At 37.9% G+C, this 18,027-nt stretch overlaps 1 protein-coding gene across 1 annotated transcript in view; it reads left to right on the top strand.

The window, feature by feature from the left end:
- The window catches only part of LOC111188583 (uncharacterized), a 29,321-nt gene extending 11,813 nt beyond the window's left edge, over positions 1-17,508 (top strand). The window contains exons 7-16 of the mRNA XM_049479405.1: positions 1,883-2,174; positions 3,555-3,706; positions 5,464-5,791; positions 8,057-8,211; positions 8,353-8,635; positions 10,404-10,558; positions 12,201-12,498; positions 13,038-13,189; positions 14,393-14,675; positions 16,608-17,508. Coding sequence (XP_049335362.1) covers positions 1,883-2,174; positions 3,555-3,706; positions 5,464-5,791; positions 8,057-8,211; positions 8,353-8,635; positions 10,404-10,558; positions 12,201-12,498; positions 13,038-13,189; positions 14,393-14,675; positions 16,608-16,758 — 2,249 coding nt within the window. The 3' untranslated portion in view covers positions 16,759-17,508. The remainder of the gene's footprint in view (positions 1-1,882; positions 2,175-3,554; positions 3,707-5,463; positions 5,792-8,056; positions 8,212-8,352; positions 8,636-10,403; positions 10,559-12,200; positions 12,499-13,037; positions 13,190-14,392; positions 14,676-16,607) is intronic.
- Positions 17,509-18,027: the final 519 nt, after the last annotated feature.

Below are 18,027 nucleotides of genomic sequence, written 5' to 3'. Positions count from 1 at the left end.
CTGCCAAATTTCCTGTGTATCAACCCTACAGTCCGGACAATATTCTCCTAATATCTCTCGTACCTTAGAAGCTATTTTTTCCTGCAAGCTTCTGTTGGTTTTCTCCGAGGATCAGAATTCACCGCTTCATCCATCACTCATCACGGCTCCGATGCGTCGATGCGTCGGGATGCGATGCGATGAAAAGTTGAGCCGAGCTGAAATTTATGCAAATGAATCCATCCAACGCGATGCGTCTATCCAATCAGAGAGCAGGTGTTCGCCTGATATGTGTCAACAGCGCAGTGTCTGAAAACATTTTAGTTTCACTTTCAAGCGTCCAGAGAAGCCTGGAAAATAAGTTTCAGGCTTTCCTGTTTTTTGTTAAATCCCTGCTGATTTACAGCGACTCTGATCACAGTAAAACAGCGAGGAGAAAGGCTGCTGTGATAGTTGGCGTCTCTGGTGGGTTTTTAAAATATTCATTTGTAATAAATTGGTAAAGTTTGCTTTTGTTAGCTTATATTCTGCTCTCTAGACAGTGTAATGAAGCTCATTCAAACATTTATATCTATAAATACACATTTATATTTACTAGTTTATAGGAAATAATAATAGCTTGTATAAAAGCATTTCGCATTTATTAAAACGATTTAATTGGACGCTTTTGTAACGCTTTTGTAACGCCCACATGCGACCAGTTGGAGGGGGGCAGTGCGATCATCTGCGCTGACGCGACGGAGCGACGGAGCAGTGTAAACACCGTAACACCTCTCATTTTCAACATCAAGCGACGCCAAACAAACCAATGCGATGTGTTTACTCCAGTTTACATCTGCAAACCTCATTCACCTCGCTTGACCCCCCGTTTATCAGTGAATCCGGTTCCCCTGATACCAGAAATTGGTTCTGTTTACACCTCAGGAACATTCTAACCTTTAGCAGATTCAATCCCACTCATTTTTCCAAACATTCATTCAGAATCGGAGCAGCCACCACAGCGTCGCCAAGGTTTACACCACCACACAGTACAGATACTTGGCCGCTGTTCCTTTCACATTTATCACAGTTACATCTGCGCTTACGTTCGAGACCTGTCTACAGCCAATAAACTTCTAGTCCCAATTTGATTATCAGAGTTCACTTCCGTGATAGCAAAATAAAGCAATACTGTATGTTTCTTATGTAAATTATTGTGCATATTAGGGGAGGGCGATATGGCCCTAAAATAATATCACGATATTTCATGGTATTTTCATGATAACGATACTCTAGGCGACATGATAAAACACTTTTTTTATTACAAAAATACACTATACACTGCAAGAAAATAAACATATTTGATTATTACATACAATATAATACTGCACACCCTAAGTGAGATATTAAAAAATACAAGAATTGTATCAGATTTGTAACAGAAGTCAATGATCTAGAATGTCATGATACTAATAATAATACACTCCAAATATCTCCATATATCCAGGATTAAAGTAAAATAAATATAAAAAAAATATTTTAGGGTATAATATCGTTCACAATGTTTCAAAATATTGACGATATCACCGTGTACAATACGATATGGCACCCCCCTAGTGCATATATTATTTTATTTGACCTGTTCTACTGTATGTTGTAAATATTGATCTCTGCATACTAGTGGGAACTTGCACCAAGTTTTTTTTTTTTTTACTGACCTGTACTCTTGTGATGTGACGATAAATTTGATTTGATATTTCAGTATAAAATTGATCAGACATTTAAATTCATTTATAAAATCAGAACTTTCACCACTTAAGTTTTCTTCCAGAAACGATGCTGCTGTTCCCCAGTTCAGGGGGTGTTTTCTTTCTGAACATCACTTTTTAACCCTCTCAGAAGTTTCCTGTTGTTTGGTGTTCAGGAGGAACTGTGGCTGAACTTAAAGGAGTCACTTTCCAATCCAGTTATCCGGAGAACGCGTACAAGGCCATCGATGGAAATCGTAATGGAAACTACTTCAGCAATGCAAACTATGGTTCCTGTACTCACACTGCAACCGAGGAGAACCCCTGGTGGAGGCTGGACCTGGAGGGCGAGTACGAAATAACCTCCATCACCATCACCAACCGAGGAGACTGCTGTTCAGAGAGGATCAACGGAGCCGAGATACGCATCGGAAACTCTTTAATCAACGAGGGAAATGATAATCCACGGTAAGAGAAGTCTGTTTCAAGCCGATTTACTAAACATCTAAAACATCTACTAACAATATAATTTCCCTACCTCTAATAATCACGTTATCCTCACTTTTGATGCTGACCAAAAACCAGGCCCGTGAAAAATCACCGTAATAATAGTTATGTTAGTAACAAAATAGATTTAAGCAAAAATACAAATACAAAAATACAAAATGAATCTGTACAGAAGTTGGAGAGTGCATCCAACAGTCTAAGCACTGATACATTTACACCACGCATAGCGAGGTTCAACTTTGGTCGACAGTTATCAGGCTGATTTTTTTTTGGAACCTTCTTCCACATGTTTACTGTGTTCCTACAGTGTACCTTGTGGCTACAAACAGCAAACGGCACTTCTTATGTCTTTCTTTCAACTTCCATAAAGACCAGATTTGTTGAGAGCAGGACCTAAATAGTTATTGATTCTCCTGATCCAGCAGATCTGTGGATCTCTGCAGCTCCTCCAGAGTGACCATGAGCCTCTTGGCTGCTTGTCTAACAGCTTTTAGAGCTTAAAAACATAATATAAACAGGTCTAATCAACAAATATACACTAGAATGATTAATACCCATCTGTATAAATTTTGTAAATACAGATCTTTCTCTTAATTAATATAAATTAAATCTTTTTACAGCTTAAATGCACTTTATTTTTAAAACATTACATTATGCAATGACCAAAGTTTAAAGTCTTACTAAAGAAGAAAATCAATATGCAATCAAATTAAACCCCTGAACTGTTTGTTTGCTGTGGCTCTGGGTCTTTATTTCCCTTTATTAAGGCTTGTGCTGAGATGCCTGTTCAGAAATATCCTGCATCTGGTAAGTTTGCACAGGAGTTGCATGCCCCGCCACGACATGCATCTCCAGGCAGGAGTGCATGCTTTTTTAACAGCTTTTACAGTTAAAAAAAACATAATGTAAGCAGGTATAATCAACAAATATAGACTAGAAAGATAAATATGCATTTGTAGAAATTTTGGAATTGCAGACCTTTCTTTTGTGTACAGCTTAAATCTACAATATTTTTGAAACATTACAATAACATTAAAACATTAAAACAACAGTATTGTTAATTTAGGTTATTATTCATTTATTTTTGGTCACATTTTAAGGAAATCCCACACAAACCACTCATTGTCTTATGTGCACATATAAAATAGGTGGGTTTAGTGTGTTAGACTACACCATTAAAAATGTTAAAAACCATGTCTTTTTTTCATGGTCTGTCACTCAAAATCTCAATGAAATACATCATAAAATACACATACAAGTTTTTGAACAAGTTCAATGCATATGACTATAAATCAGGCATTGCACTGATAATTTCACTTCCAATTTTTTTGTTTGTTTCAGGGTCGCGGTGGTTTCTTCCATCCCTGCTGGAAAAGACAAAACCTTTAATTTCGGAGGAGGAGTCTCTGGGCGTTACGTCAACATTATAATACCTGGAAAATATCGGATCCTGACTCTCTGTGAGGTTCAAGTGTTTGGATCCAGACGTTCAGGTGAGGGTTAAATGATAGAGATAATGCTTACTGATGTAATAAATTATTGATAATAAACATAAAAGTTAAAATGCTGTGGTGCAAAACACTTTACCAAGATTTTGATACTGTAGCTGTGAGAGGTATTACTGTACTATAGCATCATAAGCACACAAAAGACTGAAACAGAGGGGCTTAAATATACACAAGGAGGGTGAGGAACACCTGGGGCCAGTAACGAGGGGGTGGGGTTACAAACGAGACACAAGGGGCCAGTTGTTCAAAAAATGTAATCCGGATCAAAATTATCCAGATTTGGTAATCACATTTTTTGCTATCCAGGATCAGGTGATCTGTCTTATTTTTAAGCCAGTTTTTCAAAGCAATATTGGATTGGATCAACCTGATCCAGAAACACAGTTTTCAGGATTAGCTAATCCGGATTACCAGCTATATAAAAACAGATAGAAGAACCAACAGGGGTTGATGACTCCTTTTCTTGCAGTAACAAGATACTGCTGATTGCAAAACAATACGAGCAATTGAGCGTTTAAATGGAGTTCTGCAGAGACGCTTTGCATGCCTTAACTATTTGCGAGTCGAACCACAGGGAGCATGCAACATAACACTTGCATGTATTTTCCTGCCCAATGTTGCTACCAGACGCAATGTCCCTCTCTGTGATGTTCATGATGCACCTGAGCCTGTTGAAGAACCAGAACAAACTCTGGTGTTCATTTCAATTGTTCAATTATTTTTGACAGCTTCATATCTGATAAATGTTTCTTTGACATTAATATACAGTGATGAATGACAGTGACGTAGATGAAAAAATGTATATATTATTTTTGTTTGTTATTGAAATCTTTTGGGGGGTTTATTTCATGGGGTCAAGATTGTTTTTATTTTTACGTTACTATAATAAAAGGCTTAATTGGTAGCCAATGTCTACTTTATTACTGTAACGGTTAAACAGGTCAAGTGCAAAATAGAAGTAAATGTATATACACTAAATTGTACAAATGTATTTTTTTTACTTTAAAACTTTGATTTTAAAGTTTTACTACATTTTCTTCATGAAATCCACTTTGAAATCCTACCCCTTGTTGGGATCAGGGTAATCCTGTTTTTTTGGATCAAAATTATCCAAATCCTACTGAAAAGTTTTGAACAACAGAAACTGAAGGTTTGATCCATTTACAAACTAGGATTGGATTACGTGATCTGATCCGATTTCAGAATGCTTCTTTCCCTTTTGAACAACCCGTTTTCCAGATTTGATCCAATCCGATTACCAAAAACCGATCAGATTACCTCTGAACAATTCTCCCAAGGTGACAACACTAATGGCTAGAATGGAGAAAGGAATGATCCAGAATTCCTCCTGACCGTTTTGCAGCTCTGATCTGCAGCTACAGGAAACCATTGGTTGAGGTTTTTGCTGCTAAAGGAGGATCAACCAGTTATTAAATCCAAAGATTCACATACTTTTATTTACTCTCACTGTGAATATTAACATGCTGTGTTTAATAAAATCATGCAAACATATTATTTGTTGGTCTGGTTGTAGTTTAAGCAGACTGTGTTTGTCTATTGTTGTGACTTAGATGAAGATCAGAACACATTTAATGACCAACTTATGCAGAAATTCAATTAAATCCCAAAGGATTCACATACTTTTTCCTGCAACTGTAATCAATTTTGAGCCTTTTGAAGTTTTTGATGCACTAATATATACTGATGTTTTTTTTTTCTTCTTTTTTTTTATGAAACACCAGAATCGTTGACACAAATACCGTCCCAATTAAAAAACCTGGCTCTCGCTGGAAAAGCCACTCAGTCCTCGTTTGTTGATCAGCCCTATAAGATCTTTCACGGTCATCCCTACAAGGCCATCGATGGAAAAACCACTTCAGAGTACAGCCAGGGGTCCTGCACTCACACTGAGACCCAGGACAACCCCTGGTGGAGGCTGGACCTGCAGGACGAGTACACCGTGACCTCCGTCACCGTCACCAACAGAGGAGACTGCTGTTCAGAGAGACTCAACGGAGCTGAGATTCACATCGGAAACTCGCTATCCAATGACGGAAACAGTAACCCACGGTGAGAGAACTTACGCAAACTTATACAACACTTACTGTAGCTCCGCATACAGCTCCTGATCCTGATCCTGATCCTGATCCTGGGCACCTATTCTGCAGGATATATTAACCCGGCTGGCACACAACCGACCTTTAATGTTGAAATGTGGTTAAAATATGACTAAAGTTATATATGTTGTTGTTTCAATGTTAAAACAACATTTTATGATCAGTGGTTGTGCTAACGTTGAAATTTTAACATTGAATCAACATTTTATGTTCAGTGGTTGTAACATCATATTCGTGTTCTAATAGTTTTAGTGTTTTAGTGTTTTTGAGATCAGATGTTCAGTAATCAGATTGGTAGTCGTGGTGGGTATAAACTTTTTTATACTCTGTAGATTTACTGCAGTGATGTTAGTTTATTGTTAACACTTTGTTAACCATGGGATTTTCTAGTGTTAGTGAGCTATGGTTTATTAAAGGTTGAACGTATGACATTGAAACAATGTTGCCACATATATCAACAGTGATTCACTTTTCAAAAACAACGTCGATTCAACAATTATTCAACGTTGAAATGCCAGCTGGGAAAGGTTTTAACTACAGAGCTACCGTATTTTTCGGACTATAAGGCGCACTTAAAAACTTTTAATTTTCACAAAAATTTACAGTGCGTCTTATAATACGGTGCGCCTTTTGTATGGATTTTACTCGTCAGGTTGTAAGGAGCAGTAAACACACACTCCGTGCAGCGTTATAGAGAGTTTCAGTGCTATACAGAGTCCAGAGCCGTGCAGCTCCGAGGCTGAGCAGCAATAGCATTAGCTAGATGCTAACCGCTAAGCTAGCTAGCTTATTCACTGAGATCAGTATTATCTAAATTTTAGTCGTCAGGTTGTAAGGAGCAGTAAACACACACTCCGTGCAGCGTTATAGAGAGTTTCAGTGCTATACAGAGTCCAGAGCCGTGCAGCTCCGAGGCTGGAGCAGCAAATAGCATTAGCTAGATGCTAACCGCTAAGCTAGCTAGCTTATTCACTGAGATCAGTATTATCTAAATTTTACTCGTCAGGTTGTAAGGAGCAGTAAACACACACTCCGTGCAGCGTTATACAGAGTTTCAGTGCTATACAGAGTCCAGAGCCGTGCAGCTCCGAGGCTGGAGCAGCAAATAGCATTAGCTAGCTTATTCACTGTTCAGAGATCAGTATTATCTAAATTTTACCCGTCAGGTGTAAGGAGCAGTAAACACACACTCCGTGCAGAGCCGTGCCGCTCCGAGGCTGGAGCAGCAATAGCATTAGCTAGATGCTAACCGCTTAGCTAGCTAGCTTTTTCACTGTTCAGAGATCAGTATTTTCTAAATTTAGCACTTTTAATACTGCTGGAGCAGTATTATTAGAGTTAGATGCTAATCGCTAAGCGTTCACCGTTCAGAGGTGAGTTATCGGCCTGTAAGTCTGTGCTGCTTTGCCTGGCTAGCATTAGCTAGATGCTAAGCGCTAACTCTCTCAGAGGTGAGTTTTATCAGCCTGTAATCTGCTTGTTTACCGTGTTAAAACAAGCTACGGGGGACGAATCGCTAGCTAATATCTCACTGTCTTACCAGAACACGCAGGATTACTCAGTGTAACGCTGTCGTTTAAGTTTGGGTTAACTTTACTAGTTTAGGTGACTAGCTAGCGTGCTAGCGGATAGCTATGCTAACGCTGGTGCAGCAAGCCTTAGTGGACATCTGGAAATCTAAGCTTACTGTAAATAAACTGAAGCACGTTACTCACCCAAATAAACAGTTTTCAGGAGAGGAATCTGTGTAGATTAATATCCAGCACTCGTTTGACTTAGAGCTAGATTTATATATACTGAGACGCTCCACCGGCAAGCGACCACCCTCGGTGGGGGAAGGGAAACATGGCGACACCCCTGTTCACTTTGATATAGGCACCCTTTCTAGTGTCACTTAACGCGCCTTATAATGCGATGCGCCCTATGTATGGAAAAATAGCAGAAAATAGGCGTTCTTTGATAGTGCGTCTTATAATACGGTGCGCCTTATAGTCCGAAAAATACGGTAATTTACAGCTTCATTTAGGGGGCGTGTCAGTGTGTTTTCACTATCATAACGACGGGAAAAGTACACCTTGCTCTGCTCGAAACACGGAAAGCAAAAGTCATGCACTACTGTAATTCTCTTAAGTAATCATGGGTGTGATTTTAATTAATTAAGAGTGTCTCTTTTAAGCCGAAACTTTACCACAGCGATTCTTCATTTCCTTTATTTCAGGGTTGGAGTGATTTCTTCTATTTCTGCTGGAAAATCCCAAACCTTCACCTTAAACCAAGGAGTCTCTGGACGTTACGTCAACGTGATCATTCCTGGAAAGAAACGGATCCTGACTCTCTGTGAAGTTGAGGTCTTCGGGTACCATCCTTCACAAGGTGAGGTTTAAAGATCAGAGCTACCAACAACCCCCAGTCATTTCATAGTTAATGTTTTCATAGTGAAGGCCATGTCCACTTGGATCCCACCTAGACAATGTTCCGCCAATGTTCTGATGATTTCCACTCTGTTGTTTCCAGTGAAAAACCTCGCTCCGCGTGGAAAAGCCACCCAATCATCCCTTGCGTTTGACGGCCACCCTTCTAAAGCTATAGATAAAAATAAGGACACAAACTACCACCAGGGTTCCTGCACTCACACTGTAATCCAGCAGAACCCCTGGTGGAGGGTGGACCTTCTGGACGAGTTCACAATAACCTCCATCGTCATCACCAACCGAGGAGACTGCTGTGCCGGGAGGCTCGAGGGAGCCGAGATTCACGTCGGAAACTCGTTAATCAACAACGGAAATGATAATCCACGGTGAGAGAACTCCGTAACTCTGTAACTCCAGGTGTAGTTTTAGTTAACAGCCCGAGTTTCTGCACTTAGCTCCTGATCCTAACAAATGACCTGGATTTGAAGCTGATCCAGGTGTCTCACCTGTTCCCTTCAGTGTCCTACACCTTCTCAGCCAAGCTCAGAACTTTATTATTACCTTTCCCCCGATAAGTTATCAGATCGTTTTTCCGAATATTCCATAACTATACCCAGATACTACCCCTCAACTTCCTGAACCAGCTGAGCTCATGTTCCACCTCCACGATGTTACAGGCTCTTCCACACTATTCAACTTACTTTACCTCACTTTGCATCACTTTACCACACTGTAACTCATTCTAACTTACTTTACCTCATTCTAATTCATTCTACCTCACTTTGCCTCACTCAACCCTACTCTACCTCACTCTGCCACACTGCTGTGCCGATTGTGAAAGCGAGGAACAGTGAGACAGAGTTAGTTTGAGTATGGTAAAGTAAGTTAAAAGTGAGGTAGAGTGATGTAGAGTGAGTTAGAATGATGCAGAGTGAGTTAGCACGTGGTAGGGTGAGGTAGAGTAAGGTAGAGTGATGTAGAGTGAGTTAGAATGATGCAGAGTGAGTTAGCATGTGGTAGGGTGAGGTAGAGTGAAGTTAAGTGAGGTAAAGTAAGTTAGAATAAGGCACAGTGCGGTATAGTGAGGTAGCATTAAGTAGAGTAAGTTAGAATGAGGTAGAGTGAGGCTATGTGAGTTAGAGTGAGGTAAAGTAAGGAATATTTAAATATTCAAAGTGAAGTAGAAAGAGGTAGAATGAGGTTAAGTGTGTTAGAATGAGGCAGAGTGAGGTAGAGTGGGACTGAGTTAGTTAGAGTGAAGTAAAGTAAGATAAAGCCAGATAAAATTAGGCCAATTGAGGTAAAGTGACGTGGAGCAAGTTAGAATAAGGCAGAGTGATTTAGAATGAAGTATAGTAAGTTAGAACAAGGTAGCGCGAGGCAAAGTGAGGTAAAGTAAGTTAAAATGAGGCAAAGTGAGGTAGAATGGGGTAGAGTAAGGCAGAGTGAGTTTGAGTGTGGTAAAATGGTAAAGTGGGTGAGAGAGTGAGTCAGAATGAGGTAGAGTGAGGTAGAGTGAGTAAGAATGAGGTAGAGTGAGGTAGAGTGAGTCAGAATGAGGTAGAGTGAGGTAGAGTGAGTCAGAATGAGGTAGAGTGAGGCAGAATGAGGTAGAGTGAGGTAGAGTGAGTAAGAATGAGGTAGAGTGAGGTAGAGTGAGTCAGAATGAGGTAGAGTGAGGCAGAATGAGGTAGAGTGAGGTAGAGTGAGTCAGAATGAGGTAGAGTGAGGTAGAATGAGGTAGAGTGAGGTAGAGTGAGTCAGAATGAGGTAGAGTGAGGCAGAATGAGGCAGAGTGAGGTAGAATGAGGTAGAGTGAGGCAGAGAGAGGTAGAGTGAGGTAGAGTGAGGCAGAATAAGGTAGAGTGAGGTAGAGGTCCACAGTAAATGTTCATACTAAACTATTTACTCTTCTAGAAGATTAAATTAAATTTGAATGTAATTTATTGTTATTAGTGAGATATAATGTATTATATATTATTTAAAGTTGTATCTATTACATGTTGTTCACTGTAAATCATATTAGCTCATTTTTAACATTACTAAACTGTAACATCAGCATTTATTCGCTCACAAAGAGAATTATACCTGTGTGTTCTGCTGTGAACTGAGGGATTCCTGAGTAAGATCTCGTGATGTTTTCATCATCTTCAGGGTTGAGGTGATTAAGTCCATTCCTGCTGGAAAATCCCAAACCTTCCACTTAAAAAAAGAGGTCTCGGGGCGTTACGTCAACCTGATCATACCTGGGAGTAACCAGATCCTGACTCTCTGTGAGGTCGAAGTGTTCGGGTACCATCCTTCACAAGGTGAGGGTTAAAACACTTTGTGTAGATGTGGTTATTTCTTTATTGTCTTGCTGTTGGGCCCAACTGTAGTCATTCACAAAAGAGAGTAACTACTCAAATTTAAATGGCCTATGGATTTGGGTCAAAAACCTCAAAGAAGCTCCCAAAAATTCCCAGCGGTAATAAATACTGACCAGGTTTAGCACAAAAACCCCAGTCAAACCTCAGCTCTCTGTCGCACCTTTGTAGGAAGGTGACCTGTAACAGTGGGTTTTGAGAAAAAGAAAGGAAAAAGAGAGCGATCTCAAAGGAAACCAAAAGCCACACAAAAACGTTTTTTTTTCTTTAATTGTGTATACAATAAATATATGAGAAAATACATAAATACAAATAAATCAATTCATAATAATAAAAACAACTAAATAAATAAATATATACATATATAAAATCTGGCAACTGGGACTTTTTACTGCCCTCAAAAGAACAATCCAGTTCCCCCTCATGATTCGCACACTCAAAGAAAAATGGCCGACACACTCAATAGTGCCCTAACTAGTAAACAGGGAGCCATTTTGGTCGCATCCTAAGTCTTAAACTTTAGATCTAATATGATGTACAGTATTGTGTAAATGTTTTAGGCACCTGTTTTTCAGTAAAGAAAAAGCTTCTTATCTGTGCAGTAAGCCCGGATATGTTGAGTTTACTTAAACATTTTGAGGAAACCGGTTGCCTTAAAAAAACATCAAGATATCACAACTAAAGAGGAAGTTGATTTAATTTTTTTTTTATTTTTGTTATACTGTAAGACCGGATAAGTTGAGTTTACTTAACTTTTTTAAGGCAGCCAGTTTGCTCAATTTTTTTAAGTAATGGGGAATGAAAACTTTTTTAGAGTTAGCATAAATTAAAACATCAAGCTATTACAACTAAAGGGGAAGTTGATTTATTTGTAAGGTAGCCCAGGGGAAATCACTACACACTGATGGTGAGTGTTAGTTAGTCAGAAACTGTTGGACACGCCCAGTATGCAAATAGATTGTGACAGACTAAACTCAGTTATTATTATAAGTTGGTTCAACTCAGTTGATCTCAGTTTGAATAGTACAGTATATGTGCTCACAAATTCAGTTCAACTAACTCAAAATAGTTGAGTATTGATTAGAAATATCCAATTTTATTTAAAACATTTGAGTTAAAACAACGTATGGGTTTACAGTGTGTGCAGTAAGTGTTTATTAACTCAGTAAAACACATGATTGAATGACAATGATGAATGATGAATGAGTTTAATAGAGTTATTTCTAGTTCTCATCATATTAATCAACACCTGGTTTGGTAAATTACTGGTAAATGTGGTAAATCAGGTGAGCTGCTGACGGAACTGAACATAATAATATACACAGGCTGGCTGAGGAGCTCTTTGTTCTTCAGCTCGGCTCACAGGATATAAAACATATTTATAGTTAAAAATGAGAAATGTCTTGTTATGTTTTACTGTATCTGTGTTTACTTGCATCTCTTTAAATCATATGCGGTGCTTTTTTCCTCAGGTAAAAACACTCATATTGCTGAGCTAAATGGATCAGTGTAGTTTTGAGCTTTTGCACAGTCCTGTATATGGATGGTGTTTGGGTTTAGATCTTCATGTCTTTGTTCACTCCAGTCAGAAACATCGCTTTCGGAGGAACAGCCACTCAGTCGTCGTTTGTTGAACAGCTTTACGCAACTCATGGTGATCCGTCCAAAGCCATCGATGGGAAAACCACTTCAGAGTACAGCCAGGGGTCCTGCACTCACACTGAGACCCAGGACAACCCCTGGTGGAGGCTGGACCTGCTGAAGGAGTACAATATATACTCCATCTACATCACCAACAGAGGAGACTGCTGTTCAGAGAGGATCAACGGAGCCGAGATACGCGTCGGAAACTCTTTATCCAACAATGGAAATGATAATCCACGGTGAGAGAACTTCGTTTCCAGTGTGACTCTTCCTCTTAGAACAGAGCTAGAAGATTAGGGGGTGAAATCCTCCCTCTAAGAATTGGGAAACCCTTCAACCCTGCTGAATAACTACACATTAAAATTTAATTTTGTGTACATTTTTATAAAAAATGCATCACATTTAAACAAATTTATAGATATGAATCAAGTTGCAGTAGAGTACAACAGGAGTCATTTCAAACGCAACGCAAAACATACCTATTGCGTAGTTTAAAGTGGAGCAGAAAAAAAATCCACCTTAAATGGTAGCTACAGAAGTTATCTAGCTCGCCTACATGCTGGGACTTAAATAATTACCAGCCATTTAGCTAGATAGTTAGATAGCTAGCATTGGTTTCCTGAAAGAACTATCAATTTCACCTCACTCGTGCAATCAAATGAAATCAATCAAATGAACCCTTTAAAAATACTTTTAAAATACTTTTAAAAGGCACTGTATATGAAAATAAACAGGCATTACATGATAAATTCATTTCGATGTTTTTTATTTGTTTTAGGGTCGGGGTGATTTCTTCCATCCCTGCTGGAAAAAGCAAAAGCTTTCATTTTAAAGAAGGAGTCTCTGGACGTTACCTCAACGTGATCATACCTGGAAAGAAACGAATCCTGACTCTCTGTGAGGTTCAAGTGTTTGGATTCCCATGTTCAGGTGATGTTAAACGATATACGACATTACTGCATTATTGTTAATAAATGTAAAAGTTAACATGCTGTGGTGCGATACGGTTTACCAACATTTTCATACTGTGAGACGTATTCCTGTAGAAATTCTACCTATGAAGAAAAGCAACTATGCTCATTGCTATCTTACACTCCTCAAACAGTCTATTTGAACACTTTCTGCCTGCATAGTTTCGATAGCAATAGTATTTGTGAATACTCTAAGCCGATGAGTGTGGTGATACGATAGTGCCAAAGTCAGAGCTCATCTGGCTCTTAGAAGGAATGGCGAGTGAAATGCTAATTGGTTTATTTCACATTACGCAAAAAAAACACACTTTAGAATAATGAAAATGCCTTTTTGAGCTTAGCAAAGTGTACTTTTCCTGTCCTTACGAAAGCAAAGACACACTGACACCCTTAACCAAGTTTGATGACTCGCCTATAGATCACTAAAATCATTAAAAAATCAGTCAACTTTTTTTTTTACGCTGTAAAACATTCAGGGTAACCTTCATTTTTTAAAGCAGCTGAGCGATTACAACTTAAAGGGACAAAATTTTTTTTTATTAAAATTAAAATCAAGTATTTTAGAGATATAAGAGATATAAGAATAAAGAGATACACTACAAATATAAAAAGATAATACAAAAATAAACAATTAAAAAATAATCGAAGACTAAGAAATTTAGTAGCTAAAAACAAACACTAAATTATAAAGAAAGTAAATGGTAGAGGTAAAATAGAAAATAGAGCTAAGGGTTAAAAATAAAAAGTTTAAAATTATTTAGTGACATAAGTTTTAAAGTTTTCTGTAGCCAAAGTCTAAAACTCTTCTAAATTTTAGTGATCTATAGCGCACCGTTTAAATCCGAATTGGGCAGCTGGATTAAGGGCGTGCCGATGTGTCTTTGGTATCGTTAAGCAGTAGAAAAATAAACTATATATTAAAGTGTATATATAATAAACTAATACAAAGCCAAGTGGCAATCACAGGGGTCCAAGTGCTTTTAGATTGGGTTTTATCTATGATACATGTGTGTTCTTAAAACAAAGCTTCTAGTGCCAGAACATCAGAACTTTCAACATCAAAGAAAAAACACCAAAGTTTTCTTCGAGGAAAACCCAATACAGGTTTTACTTTCTGAACGTTTTCCTTTTTACACCAACTTTCTTGTTGTTTGGTGTTCAGAAGGAAACGCTGCACTGAAAGGATTCGCTGCCCAATCCAGCAATTTTGACGATGGCTATGCGATCAAAGCCATCGATGGAAACCGAGATGGAAACTACTTCTCCGGTTCCTGCACTCACACGAAATACGACCTCAGTCCCTGGTGGAAGCTGGACCTTCAGAAAACTCACAAGGTGTCGTCCATCACCATCACCAACCGGCAGGACGCTGTTCCCGAGAGACTGAACGGAGCTGAGATCCGAATCGGAGACAATCCGGCTCACAACGGCATCCAGAACCCCAAGTAAACTGCTTTTAAAATGATCTTAAAAACACTTTAACATTGTACTTCACAAGCTGATCACTTCAGAACCTCGTCTGTGAGATTGTAAGTCATCTATATTCAATCAATATTACTTAACTTTTTCAGTTTCAGCATCGCTCCAAAAGTGTTTGGACCAAAAGTCTCTTTACACTCAGGCACCTACACTTTCGGATTATACTTGGATTTCTGCATAAATTGGTGATTAAATGTGTTCTGATCTTTATTTAAGTCACAACAATAGACAAACACAGTCTGCTTAAACTAAAACCACACAAAAATATATATTTGCATGATTTTAGTGAGAGTAAATAAAAGTATGTGAATCTTTGGATTTAATAACTGGTTGATCCTCCTTTAGCAGCAAAAACCTCAACCAATGGTTTCCTGTAGCTGCAGATCAGACCTGCAGAACGGTCAGGAGGAATTCTGGATCATTCCTCTTCACTAAACTGTTTCAGTTCAGCTATAATATTATGGGATATCTGGTGTGAATCTCTCTCTTGAGGTCATGATGCTGCAGCATCTCAGTTGGGTTCAGGAGGTCAGGACTCTCCAGAAGGAGTATTTATTTATTTTCTTCTGTTGAAGTCGTTCGGTTGTTGATTTACTTCCATGTTTTGGGTCGTTGTTCTGTTGCATCATCCATCCTCTGTTGAGCTTCAGTTGGAGGACAGATGGTCTTAAGTTTTCCTGTAAAATGTAAACTTGGTGAATTTGGGAATTCATTTCACTGAAGCAGCAAAGCAGCCCCAAACCATGATGCCCCCTCCACCATGTTTCACAGTTGGGATGAGGTTTTGATGATGGTGTGCTGTGGCATTGTGTTTTCCTTCCAAACAACTCAATTTTAATTTCATTCGTCCACAATATATTTAGCCAGTACTGCTGTGGAACATCCAGGTGCTCTTTTGAAAACTTCAAATGTGCAGCAATGTTTTTTTGGACAGTGGTGTCCTCCCACAAACTCCATTCTTGTTTAATCTAGTTTTCCTTATTGTATTTATTGATTTGTCAACAAAAATGTTATCATGTGCCAGAGATTTCTGTATTCAGTCTTCAGCTGACACTCTAGGATTCTTCCTCACCTCATTGATCATTCTGCGCTGTGCTCTTACAGTCACCTTTACATGACTTTACCACGCCTAGAGAGAGTAGCTCCAGCAACAGTGCTGAACTTTCTCCATTTGTAGATCGTCTGTGTTACTGTGGACACATGAACAGCAAGACTTTTAGAGATACTTTTGTAACCCTTTCCAGCTTCATGCAAGTTAACAATTCTTGAACGTAGGTCTTCTGAGAGCTTGATCTTTTGTGTGAGGCGTGATTCACATCAAGCAATGCTTCTTAAGAACAACAAACTCAAAAACTGGTGTGTTTTATTTATAGGGCAGGGCAGCTTTATCCAACACATCCAATCACATCTCATCACATCCTGACTCCAATTAGCTCTTAGAAAAGTCATTAGCCGAGGGGTTCACATACTTTTCCCCCTCACTGTGAATGTTAACATGTTGTGTTAAATAAAATCATGCAAATATGTAATTTTTGTCTGGTTTTAGTTTAAGCAGACTGTGTTTGTCCATTGTTGTGATTTAGATAAAGATCAGAACAAATTTAATCACCAATTTATGCAGAAATCTAAGTATAATCCTAAAGGGTTCACATACTTTTTCCTCCAAGGTGTCCTCCCATGAACTCCATTCTTGTTTAATCTAGTTTCCCTTATTGTATTTATTGATCTGTCAACAAAAATGTTAGCATGTGCCAGAGATTTCTGTAAGTCTTCAGCTCTCGCCTCATTGATGATTCTGTGCTGTGCTCTTACAGTCATCTTTACAGGATTTTACCACGCTTAGGGAGAGTAGCAGCAACAGTGCTGAACTTTCTCCATTTGATCTCCTGTATCTGTAGGTGTGGTGTGATTTCCTCCATTGGTAAAAACCCCTCCGTGACCTTCCAGTGTAAGGGGATGAAGGGGAGGTACGTCACCATCATGATTCCGGGAAGGAAGGAGTATCTGACGCTGTGTGAGGTGGAGGTGTTTGGAGCTCCAGTGCAGTGAGGATCCTCCTGATTTCCCAGTTGCAGGATCACCGAATGTCTCTTTTAGAAACCAAGCTATTGTTTATGGAGCCAAATCAGGGACAGAAGTTTTGTCAATTTGAAAAGAAAAATTTAAACCGAAAGTTTAAGTATTAAGCTTGAACTTTGAAAAATACAAAAATATATTCAAAATAAAAAATAAGTGTATCATATGTTTTTTTCAGATTATATATAATTTTGATTCAGTTTGGGAATTATTTATAAACCATTTTTGTTTTTTTTATTTTCACTTTCTCGTGTATTTTGATATTTAATCTTTAAATTCTATTGATTTTTAAGTAAAATATGTAAAATGTAATATACAATAGACTCAGCACTGTATTGTGAATATAAAGGGTGATAGTTTGCTGACACCCAGCTGTATCATAAACATTGCTGAAATGCTATTTAATTGGTGAATATGTAAATATAAGATCTCAAATATCAAAATACACAATTTATTATTTTATTTTGAATATTTTTTGGTGTTTTTCAAAGTTCAAGCTTAATACCTTTTTTTTTTTTTTTTTTTTTTTTTCAAACTGGCAAAACTTTTGTCCCTGATTTGGTCCTAGTTGTTCTTATTCTAGTTCAGTAACTCTTATTCTGCATGTTTCAGTCTATTTGAACAGTTTTCATGCTGTAAAAACATTCTTGAGCCCAGCAAATTTTGCTTATTAAAATGATTGTTTCTGAACTCTGCTTAATTAAAAGAGCAAGCAAATCCCAATATTGTGTGTTTATTTTATTTCCTTTATTTTTCCTTTTAAAACTTACTTAACTAAACTGATAAATACAGCCAAATATTTTTGGTGTATCAAGTTTAGAATCTTGGAGAAACATTTCATAGCATTTTAAGTAAAGTTAACTTGAGCCCAGTAACCTTTAATCATAATAATGAGAATATTTTACTCAAAATTATACATTTTTTAACTTCATTAAACTCATAAAGACATCTTAATATAATCTTTGTTATTAAACTGAGAATATTTTACCTAAAATTACAGCTTTCAATCTTTGCTTAATTTTATTAAAGTTACTAAAGGAAAAACATATACCTTTTAAACTATATTAAACTAATGAATACATCACAATATTTCTGTGTTTTATGTTTAGAAGTTTGTAGAAACATTGCATATAAATTTGAGTTAAGTTAACTAAACTAAACTAAAGTTAATGACACAAATGGTCAAATTATCTTTACTTATTTTAATGAGAATGTTTTACCTAAAATTATATCTTTCAATCT

The sequence above is a fragment of the Astyanax mexicanus genome, chromosome 1, assembly GCF_023375975.1.
Source record: "Astyanax mexicanus isolate ESR-SI-001 chromosome 1, AstMex3_surface, whole genome shotgun sequence".
Classification (NCBI taxonomy): domain Eukaryota; kingdom Metazoa; phylum Chordata; class Actinopteri; order Characiformes; family Acestrorhamphidae; genus Astyanax; species Astyanax mexicanus.
This window is presented reverse-complemented; position numbering and strand designations above follow the sequence as displayed.